Source organism: Artemia franciscana, chromosome 4 (assembly GCF_032884065.1).
Source record: "Artemia franciscana chromosome 4, ASM3288406v1, whole genome shotgun sequence".
In the NCBI taxonomy this organism is placed as follows: Eukaryota; Metazoa; Arthropoda; class Branchiopoda; order Anostraca; family Artemiidae; genus Artemia; species Artemia franciscana.
This window is the reverse complement of record NC_088866.1, coordinates 52,301,625-52,314,921: the sequence shown is the minus strand read 5'-3', so window position 1 is coordinate 52,314,921 and position 13,297 is coordinate 52,301,625. Positions and strand designations below refer to the sequence as shown.

Genomic DNA, 13,297 nt, shown 5'->3' with positions numbered 1-13,297 from the left:
CAAGGCCCGTCTTGCATAGGCTAAGCTCAAAAAGGAGTCAGAAGAAAAGTTTTTTGGTTATTAAAAAGGTTGGTTCTTAGGAAGGCAGCTTTCACATTGGTAAGTTAGCAAAATATTACTATATCAAACAGGTTTAGTTTCTAAACCATCCTATAATTTTTAGTTGAAAAAAATTAGAATGATTAGGCCAATACCTAGGCTATAGCCTGAGATTGCTATTTAAACTGGATTTTTAAGGTAAATTAGGGGTAAAATTTTCCTTTTGGCTATCTTTGAAAGAGGTTAGGCTAGGAAAATGAAACTTTCAGGGATATGTACAGGCTAAAGTACTTCCCAGGAAGGTATTTTGAAGTACCTACTTCTACTTCTTTTCTCTCTAGAGGGTCCTGAAATTTGTGGGTGCCTTATTATTTTGTTTTCAGTTTCTTTTTCTCTAGCCTTAGTTCTGAAAATACAATTCCTGTTGATTGCGCAGAACTTTAAGCCATAACACTGTTTTTTTTTCTAATTTTAGAAATAATCTTTTATGCCACCTCATTATAGGTTAAATATATGGCTTATATTATTTATTCTCCATGCATTTTTTTTAGTTGATTTCATTGATGTCAGTTGCTTTCTTTTAAAAATACATTTATTTTTTTACATCAAACTTCTTCTTTTGTGAAAAAAATTGAACTGTTTTTCCTTTTACATGTTGTATAAAATGTAAAGGAATACCTGGCCCTTAATTTCATAGATTCAACTAAAAGTCTTTGAGGTATCTTATATCAAAATACATCTGACACATTTTAATGTTTTTTTTTTGTTTTGTTTTTTTAGATGACATTGGACACCATTAAAGTTTTGCATTTGCTTTGCTAAAAATTTTCTTAAAAAGTACCAAGTTTAGAGAGCTATGTTAATATTCTTCTTGCTGATCAGTATGATTGTTTTTAAAATTCCTTCTGTTTAAAGCATTTTAGAGAGATTCTGAGCCAACCATGGGTATATTGTTGTCACAAATGATTTTTCTCAAATGGGCTGGTGGAAAACAAATAAAACATATAATCACCTTAAATCACAGCTTGGAGTGAAATAAGGACTTTTGATCATGTTGAATCACTCCTTGTGATGACAGTTGCATATGTGGTTGATTAGATTCTGGTGCATCCCAGTCAAATCTCCATGGTTTGTCATTCCGCTCAGCATCCAGATGGCATTTGAATACATCTGTTGATTCAGCAGAAACATTGTTCTCCTTGGGGCTGTTCCAGAGGTTCACAATCTGGTACAAAAAGAAGCTGCATCTTGGTCCAGTCCTTGCATGAAGTTTGCGGATTTTGTTTTGGGTGTCCTCATGTTATGTGGGAGGAGTCAATCTCCAGGAGCTCATTTTCTTGATTGGTAGAGAGGATTTTATGTGCCTGGATCATATCCCCACGTTTCTGCCTGTAGACTAAACAGGGGAAGTTAAGTTCCTTCAGCCATTCACTGTAGGGTTTGTTTTCCATACCGGCAATCAGCTTAGTGGCCCATCGTTGGATTTGCTCAAGCACTACCTTGTCCTTTTTGAATTGAGGGGTGGCCAGGATGGTCCCCACCTCCAAACATGGTCTAATTTCTCTTTTTTATTATTTCAAGACTAGAATACCACAAAACTAAGCATTCATATTGCTGATTGTATCTTAAGTAAATACAATCTCTGATGAAGTTTTGTTGATACCTTTCATAAAATTTATTTGTCAAAATAAAATACATATTGTTTGTCAACAGCAGTGAAAAATGAGACCAACTATGACTTGAGTTGTTTTTTTTTCAATATTTTCTTTTTCCAAATAATTTTTGTTCTCTGGTGACATTTGTGTTCCTTCCTAAGTGGCTAGCACTCTAGGTTGAGAATCCTTTATCCAAAGGGCACAGGTTTAATTTCTGGCATTAGCAGTTTATTTAGTCTGGGACAAAGATAAGTGATGTGACTCTGTAAATTCAGCCAGATTTGGCCCAAACTTGACAGGTTACCTAGAGAAATCTGGGGTCAGCAGAGGCGCCATTTGGACCAAATCTTGGGGTGGGCATGAACTCCATCTTGGCCCCCCCCCCCCGACTCACTTTGTGTCACGCAATCATCTAGGAAATGGGCATTTGACAGAACTCAAGAATTTTATTATGTATCTTACCTACTTTCAAAGTCTACAATGATTAATAGCAAATAGCATAATTACCCCAAGGGTCATCAAGTAATTATGCTCTTTGGTTAATAGGTGTGCAGTAATTTAAAATCAATTGGACAGAATGGATTATATTGGACATAATGGATTAATATGGCTGGCAAAGGGCCTTTTGTGGTGGAAGCTTGTGCCCCCCTGGAAAATCTGGGGTGGGCATTTGCCCACCCCTGACCCCCCAAATGGCGCCTCTGGGGGTCAGTAAGCAGGAAGGGCATGCAAAAGCATAGGATGACTGGCCCCTAGCTTCCTATTGCACTTCCTGGCTAAAGGACCACTTGGTCCTTTACTGGGCTTCTGACTTAGCCATAGAAGCTTTCTTTTAAATCCATTAAATATAATTACAAAGGAAGCAATGCCAGTAAGGTGGTCCTTCCTTTTCAATGAATTGTTGATGTACAGACAAGTATGTAGGTCATAAGAGGTGGCTGGTGAATGTTTTGCAAGGCTTAAAAATCTAGGGCAATTGCTCAGGTTGGCAACTGAGCACAAAAGTAAAATTTTGTGAATGTTATATTTATGTAATGTCAAGCATTTTAAAGTTAATCTTCATTGTTTTGTTTTAATGGCCATGGCCCTAGGACTTTAGTGTATTAAAACCTACTTATGTCCATCCATTTTCTTTTAAATAGAGAGGAGTTCTATGTTTCCTAGCTTCAATAAATTTATATGCAATTCTGAGACCAGGGTTACGAAGTAGGTCAAAACTTGCAAATGGAACTGTGGTATGACTAATTAATTTGTAAGAAATGTATATCAATTTAAATATTTAAAAAATCATGTAGAAAACTAACAAGACAAATGAATAAAAGTATCCCTTTACAACCATTTAATGAAGTGTAACAAATGTAGATCATCCCTAAGATTGAAATGAACAAAGCTTCAATTATGAATCTGTTTTCTTTAAACAGACTGAAGGGGCAAACCTCCAAGCTATGACAAATTCAATCTCACTTTTGGTCTCTTTCCTTTTCAATGGGAACTTTCTTTGGATTTTTTTCAACCAAGTAAAAACAGTAGGGACAGGATCAGGTGTAAGTGACCTTCTACTTAGCCTACATACCCAGGGGAAAATCATGCAGCTATACTAATAATTGGTAAATTTTTTGTTGTTCATATTTTTGATTTACAAATAAAGTGAACATACCCCTAGATGCCTTTTTTATGTTCTTTGCAAACATAATAAGTGCTTCAATTGCAAGTTTTTGAGCTCTTGAAAATTACCAAAATATACCCAAATAGTTTTTGGGTATAAAAAAGCTTAAAACATTGGTCTCAAACTTACTGTTTCATTATTAATCCATTTTTTAAATGTTGTATAACCTATGAGCACTGGTTTTCCACAGTTAAGTTGGATTAATAAATTATACAATATTATGCTGTTTTTCTTCTTCTTTGATGCCAAATTTCCAATTAAAGTATGTGTTTTTGGTCATTTTTGACAAAATAATGTATGTTTTTCACTGCCAAAATTTGTTAGGTTAAGTAAGGTCAAAAAGTGCTTAAACTTGAACTAGCAATATAAGCAATTATTATATTTGCAAAGAACATACAAAAAGGTATCAAGTGGTATGTTCACTTTATTTGTAAGTCAAAATATGAACAACAAAAAAATTACCCCTAACATGCCTAATTTGCAAATATATAGCCCAAATTATAGATTTCCAATGTTTTCTGCCACCTTTTACTTGTTTTTCCAGTTCTTGTTTTGCCACAGTTGCTTCAATTAACAGGTACTAGGGTTGAGGGATAGATTGTCAGAATCAATAGAAAATATGTAATTTCAGCTATAGACTTCCATATTAGGAGGGTTGGGGCTAAAGTAGAGCAGGACTGCATGTAGAATGTGTTAGCTATAATTATGATGTAAATTATAAAGAATCATCTTTTTTTAACAGGTTTTCTTCTATAGGTCTACAGGTCCTTCTCTTGGCTTATACCACATCAAGCATTATATAACCAGAGAAGAATAAGTAGCAAGAGGCTATATATACATAAGCACATGCTATTTAACAATGACTTCTCTAGTGCTTAACTATGACCCCTTAGTAATTTTGACAAGAAATGAGCTACAGAAAAAGTGAAATTTAGTGTAAATGACAATCAGGATCTGGATACTGGCTCAAGGGGGCCAAAAACAGGGCTATATAATTGGAGTTCAAAGAAGATGGTGATTTTTTAGTGAAAAAAAAACACTTCTCTGGCTAATTTAGGACTTTATATTGATTAGCCTACTGAAATTTTCCTATCCTATGCAATTGAAATATTTTTCCCTTTTCAGAGCATTAAGACAATTTATCACAATAAAAAATATCCAAAGCATCTTGAACGGAAAGACAAAAAAGGCAAATGACAACCACAATTTGCAATATTACAATTAAACTTCTGGCCACACATACTGTATTACGCTACCCAGCTCTGAAATAATTGCTGAAGGTGTATTTGCCTGTGCAGCATGTGCAATTACTTTTTTCATTCGGCAAAACGCTACCTAGAAGCTGCAATCTCTTTTTGGTAAGTGGTTTTTAACATAATTTTTAGTTCCCAATCCTGGTGCAAGAATTTGTCAAGGATTTGTCGTGTAAACTACTTGCCAAAAAAAGAGAGGAGAGGCTTTACATAGTATTTGCAGTGTAGACCACAAAACCTTTCCTACTGTTTGCGTTCCTGAATCAGTGTTAAGCGAAAATTTTCTTGTACCACAGAGTTTTTATAAACCACACTTTTCAATTTTCAGATAGTATGGGTCGGGATTAGCTCTTTACTAGGTTCAAGCTACTGAACATTCATGATTGGGGCGTGGTCTTTTATTTTGTATCTGACTTTTCCCTTTAAGTAGCCATAAAAAAGCATTAGTCTATTGTGATGGTAGCAGATCTTGCCTATATATGCTCATCCATAACTAGTTTTTGAAACAAACATGTGCTTTGTGTTTAATTACTCTGCAGGAAAGTTGAAATATTTGTAATGTTTATCGTCATTTGGGGTTTCTGCTGAAGTAACAACTCTGAAAAGTCAAAATCATGTTTTTATCTAATTTGAAGGTCGATCACTCGTCATGAATGCTATTATTAGTTATTCCTTTTTATTAATTTGTAGTCAATCTAAACTAGTGGATGCTTTGTGACTTTGAAGAACAGGAAATTGAAAGAATATTCTGATTGCCGGCGATTCTTTTCCTCTTACTTTTTTCCTCTTTGCGTCACACTGCCACTGCAGCATAAAGGCTTTTATTTATTGCATTTAGGAATCAATAAATGGTGTATTATCTTGTCTTTGGGAAATACGTAATATGACAAGCTAAAGACAGCAAATTCTCTTGATTGTCTCACTGAAAATACTGCCATTTCCGCCAAATGTATTTGCCCTACTCTCTCAAAAAGCCGTCTGCATAGATTATTACCTTAATTTGCACTTCAGAGCGAATCAGTTTCAAGAACTGTCATGCTCCGTAGTTGATGATGGCTATAGATCTGGTTAGTGTTAAGGTCAAGCAACAAACCATCAGGACTAGAGAGTGCTGGAGAGATGCAATTTAAGCCCACTAAGTAAAGGTGATCAAATGGTAGCTATGGTTCAAGAACCCTTCTCCAACAATTTAGAGTTGGCACCGCCGCGCAACAACAGCATCGGATAGAGTGTGCGAGATGCTTGGGTATGACAAGTCACATCATCTTCCAAGCTGACTTTCTATTGTCTTCCAAGAGTGTTATGGTATTAAAGGCTGGGAGCGTTCGCTCTTTTTGGGCTAGTAATTGCGCCAGTTTCGGCTATATGTTCCATGGAAAACCTACCCCGTGTTCTTTTACTTTTCCAATGGGATTTCCACTTATCGGAGTTTAACCCCTAAAAGATAACAGCAAATACTTATCTGGCCACGTGTCACTTGAAACGGCATGAATAACTACGAGAATAACAACATTTTTCACATGTAAAATAGCCTATATTATTGCTTTAATGCTATGTGAAGTTCTGACAAGGAAGAGGCTGGGGCTTCGGGCCTGTTTTTAATTTTACAGGCAAATACACCTTCAGCAATTATTTCAGCGCTGGGTAGCCTAATACAGTATGTGTGGCATATCAAAGAACCCTGGTGTAGAGGTCTTAAGCTCATATCAGCAAAAATGTGGAATGTTGTAATTTTTGCCAGAAGAAAGATCACGGGTGCATGCTTATTTGTTTTTTTTTTTTTCCAATGTTGATTATATTAACCTATCGGGCCAAGAACGTTGGGAGTTTAGAGATAAAATGACCCACTACAGCCCCTGGGGAAATGTTTGCTGCCCATCTGCTCAATCTTTTCTTTACCCAACGTCAGCTTTTCATCTACACTTATTCGTAGCCTTAGCGACTTAGTCTTCTTAACGTTGATTTTGAAACCTATTCTAGCACCCTGAACTCGAAATATCTAAAGGCTTATTCATTTTGCTCACACTTTCATCTAGAATGCTTAAATCATCAGCATAATCTGAGTCCATGAAATTTTTTTCTCCCCATTTGATTCCGTGGTTTCCCATTGCCTTTCCTGGGGTTCTTAAGGCAAAGTCCTTCAAAACGATTGATATAGAGGGGGATTAAACACAACCCTGCTTAACTCCTGATTTAATACAAAACTAGCTGCTAACCTCATATTCTACCTTAACCAAAGTAGTGTTATTATCGTGCATAGCACTCATCACTCTAGTGTATTTGTCTGGTATCAAACAGTTCGTGATAACGAACTTTAGTAAGGAGCGACCCGGCTCAATATTAACCGAAACCCTAAAAATTGGAATTTTGATACCAGTAGTTACTTCAAAAGAATTGCATTTTCATGCTGATTTTAGATACATAAGTTGCTTCAAGTTTAGTCTTACCCATCAAAAGTTACGAGCCTAAGAAAATTTGCCTTATTTCAGAAAATAGGGGAAAACACCCCATAAAAATCTAGGAATCTTAACGAAAATCGTACTATCAGATTCAGCGTATCAGAGAGCCCTACTGTAGAAGTTTTAAGCTCCTATCTACAAAAATGTGGAATTTTATTTTTTTTTTCTTCCCAGGGGTGGTCGTATACTCCCAGTGGTCCTAGAATGTAGCGAGAGGGCTCTCTCTAACGGAAATTAATAGTTCTAGTGCCTTTTACCAAAAAATGGAGGGCACGTAGGCCCTCTCCCATGCTCATTTTTTCCCAAAGTCACTGGATCAAAATTTTTAGATAGCCATTTTGTTCAGCATAATCGAAAAACCTAATAATTATGTTTTTCGGGAAGACTTAATCCCCCACAGTCCCCGGAGAAGGGGCTGCAAGTTACAAACTGACCATTGTATACATATAGTAATGGCTATTGGGAAGTATGCAGGCGTTTTCAGTGGGATTTTTTCATGTTGGAGGGGGGGGTCGGGGATAGGAGGTTACGTGGGAGGATCTTTCCTTGGAGGAATTCATCATGAGGAAAGAGAATTTCCATAAAAGAGGGCAGGATTTTCTAGCATTATTAAAAAAAAACGATGAGAAAATAAATTAATTAATTAGTATTTTTTAACGAATTTTTAATTAGCATTAAAACATAAAGCGAACAGAAATTATTGCGTATATAAGGGGTCCATCGCCTCCGCAATACCTCGCTCTTTACGTTGAAGCATTTTTATAATTTCGACTTTATTCTTCGGCCTTTGTGATTCAGGGGCCAATCCTAGAGAATTGGGACAAAATTCAAGCTTCATTTTAAACAGCGAGGTATTGACGAGGGGGGGGGGCTCATATACGTAATAAAAATATACAAATATAGAAGTTCGTTGCGTAAGTTAATTCGTAAGTTACGTATATGTGTTACTAAATAAAAACGTACGTAAAAAAAAAGAAGTTATAGCTGCCTTTTTAAGTAACAAAAAATTGGAGGGCAACTGGGCCTCCTCCCCCACCCCTTTTTTATCAAAATCGTCCGATTCAAACTAAGAGAAAGCCATTTAGCCCAAAAAAAATTAATAGGCAAATTTCGTTTTAATTATTCATATGCGGTGAGCCAAAGTCAAAACATGCATTAATTGAAAAACGTTCAGAAATTTAATAAAAAAAGTTTTTTTTAACTGCAAGTAAGGAGCGATATTAAAATTTAAAACGAACATAAACCATTCCATATATAAAAGGAGTGGTCCCCTCCTCGACGCCTCGCTCTTTACGCTGAAGTCTTTTATTGTTTTAAAAAATAGAGTTGTGAGAAAGAGTCGAACTTAAACGTAAAGAGCGAGGCGTTAAGGAGGGGAAAACTGTTCTGTTCGTTTTAAGTTTTAGTGTCGCTCCTTACTTGCAGTAAAAAAAACAACTTTTTTTTTTATTTAATACCATGCAAGGATAAGACCTTTGCTAAAGCTCTTCTATCAAAAGTATCGAACGCTTGCTCACAATCTTTAAAACTGAGTACCAAAGGTGTTTGACAACTAAGGTACTTCTCAATTATTAACTTAAGATTGAAACACAAATGGACGAATCACTTGGAAAGTATAAGAAATTATTGGAACCTTATTAAAGTATCATAATTTTGGGGGTTGTGAGGGACGTAGACCTGAACCCAGACGGACATTTCCTTGGTTCTAGTTGCTCTAGCAAAATTTCTTGGTTCTATTTGAATTAATAATTGACTTGGGTGTTTGGGTTATATAATCCAGATAGACAGAGACCAAATCCCTAGAGTAGGCCTTCTAAATGGCCCTCAATATGGCCAGAACTAATTGAAATGGAAACCTGGCTGTTGGCTCCATGAAAAAATTTCCAAGCTAAATGTATGGACAATATGTCTAAACCATTATTCTGGAAAAGTCTCTGCTCCAAAAAATAAACCTTTTGGGTGAAACCGTCAAATAGAACGAAACTGCCGGCAAGCATTGCAAAGCGACGCGAATTGCAAATTTTTAGCATGCTGTTCAGGTGTATGGAGGGGCCAGTGGCACCCCTTGGTTCAATCATTCAGGTTGAAAATTATTTTCGCCTTCCTTTCTTTACCTTCCCCTACAGTTCCTACAAAAGCTGGTCCTTGGATGGACGGTTTGAAGGTGTTTTACGACCCAAAGACCTATTTTGTGTCTCCACAGACTGAAGACTATTGCATAATGCTACTCAAAATGAGGTCAAACAGGCCAACCTTTTTGTTAACAGAGTCGCAATAATGGTGATAAAATATGTTTTATTCTAAAGTGTGTTATTGATAATAGCTTTGCATTGGGATATAATGGTAAAATTTTATGAATTCACTAAATAAGAATTTTGATGTCCTCTAGCTTGTATAATTCTTACCTAGCTCAAGAACGTGTCAGACGACAGACAAGAAAACGAAAGAAGTACGAGTCCCCCTCCCGAAAAAAATCCCGACACCTCCAACTCAGGCAAGTACGCAGTTTTTTCGGGGGGGGGCAATACCTTTGAAACAGCAGACATAAAGTAGCACTTTTTTTTATTTAGTAATGCAAAAAGCACGTCTATCGGAAAATACAGAACAACTTTAATCTGTAGTATTGTAGCGGATGGGGGGAAGAAGATTGAAGCCTCAAAAGTACTTTTTAGGCTTCATATAAACTGTATTTAGGCTTCTTATGTGAAACCTATTTTTGATTTAATACGAGTTTACGAACTAATTCTGTTACTAAGGAGAATCTATTACGTGCATTGAAAATATCGAAAATGATTAATTCAGTGACTTAGTGTTAAACATCTAGACTGGACAAACTTGTATGAACCCTATTTAGAGATTATTATGAATTGTGAAATAAAGAGAAGTTCTTTAGGTCTCTAATTATACCGAACATAATTAATGCAGCGACTTAGTGCTTATATTTTTCTGGTTGGTCACTAAATTTGATCTGGTTTTTTTTTAATATTTACGTACTTGATTTTTGGACCTTTGAATTTGTTTAAGGTGTTCGCAACTGCTAGTAAGGGCCTGTCCCAGAAAAAGGTATTTTTTTTAACCTTATTTTGAACCGTTATCATTTACAGTTGTAAATGATTTAGGAATGGTAGCTATTATTTCGATTTACTCTAATAGTAAAATGTTATTTAGAAAACATATTTGGAGAGATTTTTAAAAAGAGCCTGAAACCACTCTAAAATGGTGGTGGAGCCAAACAAAAGGTACCCAATTGGAATTGCCATTGTCGAAAACCCTGTTTAAGAACTTCACCCTCCCCCCTCCCCCACCTTTAACAACAAAGAAAATTACTTTTTTGCATGGGTAGCACTGTCGTCTTTTTTCTTCTTCTTCTTCTGCTGCTGCTCTTTTTTCTTCTTTGCTCGTGGAGTACTGGAACATCGTACAGAGCTGTTTAAGGGCTCATTTAAAAGCTGATTTCTGGAATGGAAAGGTTGCGAAGAATGAAATGAGTACTGCAATAATCTCCATGGTTTGGAAACTCAAAGGTTTGACTCATGGTTTGGAAATGTCAAAGTTTTAAATCCTCCCTCTTTAATAGTCCCTCTAATATTTTCCATAAATTGTCCAATGACAAGCAAAACTAGGAGGCAAATGTAACATGATAGAGAGCTGTTTTAGGGCTTATTTAAAAGCCAATTTTGATATCTAATAAAGTCGAATTGATAACGCCACCGTATGACATAAAATGTGCTTTTTTTCATTTTGTCTGAAAACGCCCAAAAAAGGACTTTTCCGAGAAAACCTTTAAAAAGGTATATTTCAGAATATAGGCTGGGGCAAAACTAGGGAGAACGGGAACCCCCTCCCCCCATTCCCACCAAGAGAAGTAGCACACAGGTAAAATTATAGTGAGACGTTTAAAGGATCAAGTTATAGCTATTGATCTTTTCAGCGTGCTTTTTATAGATTTATAATGAAGCATTTAATAGGTGCATCGAGTGGTAAGTTTCATCAGTTTCTGATGAAAGTAAAGTGCGAGGTTGGAGCCTATAATGAACAAAAACTATTGCTTATTTTTGCAACACATTTTTGAAAATTAAGCTCTCTTGAGTTTTTAGAGAGTTAATAGAGTTAAAATCGTATCTTAGAATTTTTGATTTCATGGCTGGTAATAGACTATTGAGAGCTTTATAAGTTACTCTTTTATTTTCTGTAGACCACTTTAGAGTTTTCCTGTTTCAATTTCTATTTTGTCGTGCCAATTTTGTGTTTTCAGTAAAGTGCTAGTTTTCAGAATTCTGTAAGTATAAAGAAATATCACGAGCCAGTTTTTTTGAAACAATTTTTCAAAAATATATTGCATAAACCGTGAAACAGTAATTTTGTTCGTTTTAAGTTTCAGCTTCGCTCTTTACTTTCATCAGAAAAACTTAGTTTTTAACAAATATATCTATTATCAAGATGATTAAATTAAAAATTGGAGATACGGCTCTAGCAAATTTTGTCCGTTACCCCGTCTGGCTGTCACGTATATTAAAAATTAAATCAAAGAACTGTCACAAGAGCTATAGGCTATTTCACTACGGCTCTCATAGGGGTGTTTTTGTTACTGGGAATAGCCAAAGCTCTTAAGAAGAAAACGACTGAGGTCAAAGCTGCTCTTGAAGAATATGCCTAAAATTCTTTGGAGCTATGCCTTGGTGAGTGATATTCCAGATCACTTCCATATTGTTTTGAAGTTTCGTTTAAAAATTATTTACTGGGCAAGTGATCACTCTGTACTTCTTTCTGAGACCTTCATTCTACTGAAAAAGAGTGACTTATGTAAACTATGTAGATATTATCATAAATACTATAAATACCTGCTTTATCTACCTCCATCGTGTCGAAATCGGAGAATAATCCGAAAATATAAAGCTCCCGATATAACCGCAAAACTGCAGGAGCTTCATGATAAGTTATCGGCACAAGCATATCGACGGCTTATCCCATATCACGGGCTCATCCGTTTGTTTTGTTGACCCTTTTCCTTGTTGATTTTGTTGTCATTGTTGATTGTTGTTGTCATTGTTGCCTTTGTTCTCATTCGTTTGTTCTTTTGATTTTGTTGTACCTATGTGTTGTTTTCTTTTCTTGTGTTGTTTTCTTTTATGATGTTTATTTTGTTTTCTCTCTTTTTACTCCACTATCCTCACATTGTTTTATGCAGTTGGTTATAAATAAATTATTATTAATATAAGTATATACTTATGTATTCAGTCGGTTTGTAATTATCATGTTATCAATTTTGCAGATCATGTGTTGATATGAAGGCCACAAACAGGGATGTTTACGAGAAGGTCACTAAGCCTTTAGTAGATTCGGCTTTCAACGGATTTAATGCCACAATCTTTGCTTATGGTCAAACATCCTCTGGTAAGTATCCTCTCACAACGAAGTATTTACTAGTGTCGAGATTAGCTACTGTTAATTTTAGCCAATCAATTTTTTTTTAGCCAATCAGAAAATTCTATGATTGGGTCAAAGTCAGCGTTAGTCTTTATACCGCTATTAGCAAAATAATATTTGTGAATATGTCTTAACTGCTGTATTAGAATGATCCACTTGAAACTGCACCTGGATTTTGTATGTTCAAATCTACAGAAGCTAATTTCGCTTCTTAAGTAGTGTCTTTAAGCTTCATTTGTTTCTAAGCAAATTTTTTTTTTGCTTTTTACCTTTTAATTATTTTAGAAGTTTGATCGAGCATCTTTTTTATTATTTGATTTGATTTCTTTTTTATTCTATTCCTCTTAGTTTTTTACTTTGTCTTCCATACTAAAAAAACTTCACGCTGGTACGTAAATATTTGTCTAAGTTTTGACTTCGCTCTATTTTGGTTAATTCAATTCCTTATTTATTCTATTCTTTTCAGTTTTTATTATGATTGTATTACGTTTGTACTAAATTTATTATGTTTATAGTTATTTTTTGTTAAGGTTCTATGCTTATGCGAAAACTTTCTTCGAAGTTTTGATTTCATAACTTAATTTTCCAGCACTTATAGTTGCCATAACATGGAGGTTTCAAAGCGTGGTAACCCTAGTTTATCAGCTATTTCAGCAGTAGCCACTTATTATGCTGCTGCATTTTTAGGCCATCTAGCTACCATTTGAAAAAAATGTACCCATAACGTATTACGTTCTAACCAAGAGTTTGGCAGTGAAATATATTTTCTATGGTAATTGTAATTGTCCCGAAAACGAG

General features: G+C 35.4%; 1 protein-coding gene across 3 annotated transcripts in view; it reads left to right on the top strand.

The window, feature by feature from the left end:
* The window catches only part of LOC136026569 (kinesin-2b-like), a 97,824-nt gene that overhangs the window by 9,079 nt on the left and 75,448 nt on the right, over positions 1-13,297 (top strand). The window contains exons 2-3 of one of the 3 annotated variants that reach the window (XM_065703267.1): positions 4,486-4,718; positions 12,345-12,466. In XM_065703267.1, coding sequence (XP_065559339.1) covers positions 12,358-12,466 — 109 coding nt within the window. In that variant the 5' untranslated portion in view covers positions 4,486-4,718; positions 12,345-12,357. Of the gene's footprint in view, positions 1-4,485; positions 4,719-9,837; positions 10,136-12,344; positions 12,467-13,297 lie in introns of those variants that run through there. The other 2 variants (XR_010617337.1, XR_010617336.1) reach the window with 2 other exon arrangements.